This window comes from Lygodium microphyllum, chromosome 29 (assembly GCF_053477565.2).
Source record: "Lygodium microphyllum isolate KBCC chromosome 29, Lygodium_microphyllum_v1.1.10, whole genome shotgun sequence".
NCBI lineage: Eukaryota > Viridiplantae > Streptophyta > Polypodiopsida > Schizaeales > Lygodiaceae > Lygodium > Lygodium microphyllum.
The window spans coordinates 73,806,578-73,812,577 of NC_141163.1; the positions used below are offsets into that span (position 1 = coordinate 73,806,578).

The window sequence follows — 6,000 nt, forward strand, 5'->3', positions numbered from 1 at the left end:
TTTAGCAAGCGGTAATCATGATCCTTTGATCCTTGCATAAGAAAACTAGGCAGTTGCTCCATGTATATGTCCTTTTGGAGAATGTTGTTGAGAAAGGTTGTGACTTGACATCCCTCTAATAGATTGCTATCCATGATGGGTAGAGAAAGCAATGACCATCCGAATAGTAGTTAATCTCATTGTCGATTCAAAGGTCTCCACATAATTGTGTCTAGGCTATTGAGCAAATCCCTTCACAACAAGCCTATGTTTGTCCTTTAGGTTCCATCAGCTTCATACTTAGTCCTCTAAACCTATTATAAAACCAATGACCTTGCACCTAGGTTGTTGCAAAACTGACTTCCACATGTGACTCCTCTTGGTGAAATCAAGATCATTGTACAAGCATGCCTCAATTTGCCATGTGTAAGAATCTGGAGTAGGAGTGGGCTTTGTGTCCTCTCCAATATGGTACATAAATTCTTGGTTCACACTGTGTGAACCAACCTGATCCCAAATTGCTCCTAATCCTTTGAGAATGCCACATGCAAAGCCATCCAAGTATGGTGCACAAGAAGATTGAACACTATTCTTCTTGCATAAGAATCTTGAATTACTTGCGTGTATGTAGACTCAAGGATGTGGTGTAGGACCCCAAGCAGTGTGCTTATTGAAACTCTTTTGTAACCTGTCATTCCCCTCTACCAATAAGATAAACTCAGCCTGCTGCTTCAAAGATGGTGAGAGTGGGAAGATGGTGTTGATGAAGATGGCCTTTGTGCTATAGAATGCAAAGGTGAGATGTGGGGTGAAAGGGGGGACTTCTCAAAATTGTGGTGCCTCTGCAAAAGCATCGCTCAAGGAAGCATCATGGTGGCTGGAGCATCTATGGGGAGAGTCATCGTGGGATATGTTATGACATCTTTGCAAACAATGATCATCACCTCTCTTGCTAATGATGGAGTCCATAAACTGTCATCATTTTGACTATTAACCAATGAAAAACCAAACCTTGGACTTGGGAGTCCAAGCACCATGATTGGGAGTATTACAATCTGAAGTCCCAAAAATGTATCCCAAAGGTGTAATTGATGGGTGAATCCATAAAAATTCTTGTAAGGAATCATATTTAAATCATATTGTGGGAGAGCAATTGTAGGTATGAACCACAAGAGCCATTGCCTTAGCCAAAAGAAAGCAAGGGAAAGAAGCCCTTGTGCTCAAGCATAGTCCAAGCCATCTCCATAGCGGTTGTGTTTTGTCGCTCCATGGAATTCTATCTGTGTTGACATGGGAAGAACAATAATCATAAAAAGCACAAGAAGTAAAGTTTATCGTGAAGGTCAGATCTTATTGTTCCGGGGCAGTTTCTCTCTCCACAGGTATCCACTCTTGGAACCTCTGGAGTCTCAAATGTCTTCATCTTGAACCTTTGCAAGTAGGCCCTAGCGTACCTGGAGAAATCATCAATAGTGAGCATAAGGTAAAGTATGCATAGAGTGGCACAAGTTTGTGACAACAAGCTCCATTGGGGATGTGACTTTGTGGGGTGGCCTTTGGAGGAAGAGTCACACGATGCTGCTTATTCTATACTGTATAGGCAACTCAAGTGAGGTGCTGAAGGATGTACTCTAATTTACATAGCATGCAATGAAAAAATGCCACAAATCACTCCAAGACCAAGCAAAAGTTTGTAAGTGTGTTCAACCTACCCTTTATGGGGAAATCCAAAGTAGCTTGCCCGTCAAAATGTCACATCATGACCTTGTCTGCAGTGAGGATACCATACATAGTAGATAACTGAAACCAAGATTTGGAGCATAGAGAACCTTAGACATGGAGCGATGTGTCTGATGGTGCCTACTTGTCACCGGCAGTAACCAAGCTCCCTATTGTGTATATTCATCAGCCAATCTGAATGATGGCCTCTAATCCACAAGCCAAGGCTTCAGCGCTGTTGTGGCCAAAGTAGACTCCACTTGCTTAAAGCCATGGATGAAGATAAAAACTTTGGGCAAGAAAGGGATAGTGGCTGGGATTTTCCAAGCCTAGGGAAGTAAGGATGTTGTTGGTCTCACTTTGCAACTTTTGGGAACACTTGAAATCTCTGGTAGACTTCCCTTGCTTGAAGGCATGGATAAAGAGGGAGTCTGTGGGCATGAAAGGCATTGCGGCATGCTTTTTATTCCAGATTTCAATTTTAAGGGTATAGTTAAGGAAAATCTGATGCAGTTGGGAGTCTAGAGACATGCTTGCTCATAATTAAAACCCTTGGGACTTGGGGCTAGATGTCTGCTGAGCTTTTGTGCTGTTTCTGTCAGATGTCCTCACCTCGTGCAGGGGGTGGGGCTGATCCTTCCTTTTACGGAGAAAGGCTGTTGAGGAAGCTGGAGGAACTTGGGAATGCTCTGAAGGTATTTTCAGATTCATGGTTGTAATGCTAAATGCCTGTGGTACAGTGATGATCTCTCCATGTTAAGCGCAACCTGCTGTTTTGTTTCAGAAAATTGAGAGACTGGTGGAGAGCTGTGGAGAAAGTTATGATGCTCCTCTACCAATAACTCAAGTTGAAGTGTAAAAAGTGTCTGTATCAAAACCAGCTCGATTTGTTAGTTATTGGTGCAAAGTAGTACTTTGATAAGCAAAATCTAGATTTGACCGGAGTCTACCTACTGTTACAAGAACAAATTGATTTGACAGGCACATATTTTTGCATAGTTCACCACAAGAGTTGAAGCTGCTTACACATCAACGTTATCTGTACAGATTTCCAATTTAAATTCTATATGCAAACAGCAAATTCATCAAAATAATGGCACCTTGCTCTGTAAATGAGATTATACTTACTCTGACAGTGATTTAGTGCCATAAAATGACTACCTTACGTTTTTATGGTTACCTTCTGCATGGCTTTGGCATTTGTGAGTTGCACAGTCAGCTTACGAGTCCAATGGCAGGGATCCATAGTAAAGCTTAGCTCATTGGGAAGTAAATCACTATCCTGGCATCAAGAAACCTCCTTTGCTTGTAATACAAAACAATATCTAGAATCTATTTAAGATTTTCACGGCTGTCATATATTCTGAAGCTTGCTAAGAGCATTGCAGTCAGACTAAAAACCTGCTGAGATCTCTGCCGTCATATAGACTTTCTTTCAAAGGGAAACTTGTGGTTGGTTAGTTAGCCTAACATAATTCTCTAGGTCTCATTAAGCTACACGTTAATTATCCATTAAGCACTCTGGTTGGCATGAAAAAACACAAGAGGAACTATATGATGAAGACCACTAAGGATGTTCAAATTCATATCAGCTAGAGCCCAAACTAAGGCCCATTCTAGAATTGATTGGATGATACCCTAGGAAATCACTCGGATAGAGAAGAACCAATCAACTTTGGGGTTCTGAAATATGCAAGATAAAAGTCAAAGTATTAATCTAATCTAAATGTTTCAAGGGAACCAAAATGTGAATCAGAGATTTTACATCAGTACTACTCGAAGTGAAATTGCCAAGATGAAGGTAGGTAGAGAGGAGAGCAAATGGGTTGTTTATCCAAGTGGTAAAGACATCATAGAAGAGCTAAAAAAGACCAAGCATTGAGTTATTGTAGGATCACAATGTATTTAGTAACTAAATATCTTTCGTGGTTGGGTTCCTTTTTTCTTAACAAAGGTGAGCTTTGAAATGGATTTCTTTTTGTACTAATAATACGTGAAGAGTATTGCAACTAAAATCTTGAGGTGTCTCTTTATCGTTTATGCCTTTGAGGTTTCTAAAAAGACATTAATTCAAATTGTTTTCTTTTTTTTTTCGTAATGAATATATATATATATATATATATATATATATATATATATATCTCAATTGCAATATTAAAGAAGTCAAAGTGTGGATCATAGATAAACCTTGCATCATGTATCCCAAAGCATGATGTGGTGAAATTGATTAGCAAAGAGGAATTGACAATTTATCGAGTGACTTTATAGAGGAGTTTGGAAAGCTTGAGCATTGAGTTGTTTTAGGGTCAAGATGTATTTAGTAACTTTTATAGCTTTAGTAGGTTTTCCTTGTGTGTCAATGGTATCCCAATGCAGGAGTTGTGGAGTACATTGACTCTTAACTATGTAGGGCATGCAGACAGTAGGAAGTCCGAGTGCCTTTGACACCAGAAGTAGCCTCAGAAGACTCACCAAAGTCAGTAGTATTGATAGCATTTTTGTCATCATGATACCTAGGCTCTCTAATTGGAGCATTCTTCACAATAGCTGTTAGTACAATAGAATCCCCAAAGCCTCACCTCATAGTCTTGATGGTTGATGTAGTGGTGGTACTAGTGCTCGCAACTTGAGCAATGACTTAGTAGCTCTTGCGGGTATGTGAGACTCAGTGGTTGATCTCTTCTAGCTTCAAAATCTTGATGTATGCCTTTTTCCTATGTGCCTTTGAGTTGTCTTAAAGGACTTTAATACAACACATACACATACACATTATGGAATGAAAGAATAACTAGAAGTGCAAGAGGTTATTTGTTTTGATGCGGTATAGCTAATACACATGTACATGCATATAAACACTCTATCTTAAGATTGCTAAATTGATGGAGAATCAAATATTCTCTAAGATTGCTAAATTTATCGAGGAGATATAGAGGAGACCATTTGGCCCCATCCATATAGTATATAGGTGATATCACACACACACACACACACACACACTCTCTCTCTCTCTCTCTCTCTCTCTCTCTCTCTCTCTCCCCTAATCAAGTGGTTACCCTAGTGGTAAGCCCCTTATTTTTATTAACCCACTAACTTAAGTTTAAATTTCCCTTTCTCTATTTCTATACTAAATGGTTGTATGGAATGTAGGAGTTGAACCCAAGACCTTCTAATCACCACATGCTCAACTTAACCAACTAAGCTACATTCGTTTGGTCACACACACACACACACACACACACACACACACACACTCTCTCTCTCTCTCTCTCTCTCTCTCTCTCCTCTATTAATTCCATGTCTGTTTGCTTCTCTTAATTGACATCAATGTATATTATTAGCAACCTTTCATTTTGATTGGAATTCTCATCATACGTTAGCTTGTTTCTCTTTTCACTAATCTTTGTAACTCCATCGAATGTAGCTTGATAGCATCCAATATCAACAATACCATTTTTAAAAATCCATCCTTAGTTATGCAATCACAACGGTACATGCAATTGTACTCATATGTGGTGAAGCATTAAGTTTTCCATAGATGTTTAATAAAGTTTGACTGTTGATTGCAAATGTTAATGCATTAAGTGCAAATATGTTTCCCTCTTTGTATTGTGATTGAATTTGTCTTGGAAGCGCATAGTTTTCTTGTACTTATGTATCCAATGAATAAGTCACCTTTAATGGATGGCACTTTAGATTCTATTGTGGAAGAAGAAATAATACAACTATATGATGTGCTAGATGAGCGTAAGTAGGATGGGCATGCAAGCATGCCTTCCACTTGGATGCTATCAACATGTGTTTATTTTTGCATCCCACCTAGAAGTACTTTGAAACCATTTCATTGGGGTCTAGTAGAGAGCCCCATTTAAAATTAAAGTTCACATTTTATACATTTTGCATAAAGTATTAAACTAGGGAAATCATTCAGGAAAGGCACTTTTAAGGTAAAAAACTAGGGATAAGTTCTAGTCCAATGGTTAGTTTTGGGAGGCTCATTTTGGTAATAAAGTTGAATTGTTAGCTTCATTTATTTTTTTGAAGAGCCCTTATACATAAACAATTGGAGATTTTTGCTCAAAGTTTGCCCCAAAGTATATGATTCCCTTTTTCTCTATTCTTGACCTTTGATTATCAAAACATTCACCAACCTATTTACAATTTAGCGATAATGGGAGTTACTTTTTTTAAACCATGTCCCCTATCTTTATAAACTCTTGGAGAGAATTATGCCACATCTTTACAAGACATGATGTATGACAATTAGGTAATTGAATGTATTATCTTACATCGTGTAAACTAATT

At 38.5% G+C, this 6,000-nt stretch overlaps 1 protein-coding gene across 2 annotated transcripts in view; it reads left to right on the plus strand.

The window, feature by feature from the left end:
• LOC148010796 (uncharacterized) overlaps window positions 1-3,018 on the plus strand; it is a 44,295-nt gene extending 41,277 nt beyond the window's left edge. Inside the window, exons 6-7 of one of the 2 annotated variants that reach the window (XM_087672028.1) lie at window positions 2,301-2,393; window positions 2,483-3,016. In XM_087672028.1, the coding sequence (XP_087528154.1) occupies window positions 2,301-2,393; window positions 2,483-2,557 (168 nt within the window). In that variant the 3' untranslated portion in view covers window positions 2,558-3,016. Of the gene's footprint in view, window positions 1-2,300; window positions 2,394-2,482 lie in introns of both variants that reach the window. The other variant, XM_087672029.1, reaches the window with a different exon arrangement.
• Window positions 3,019-6,000: the final 2,982 nt, after the last annotated feature.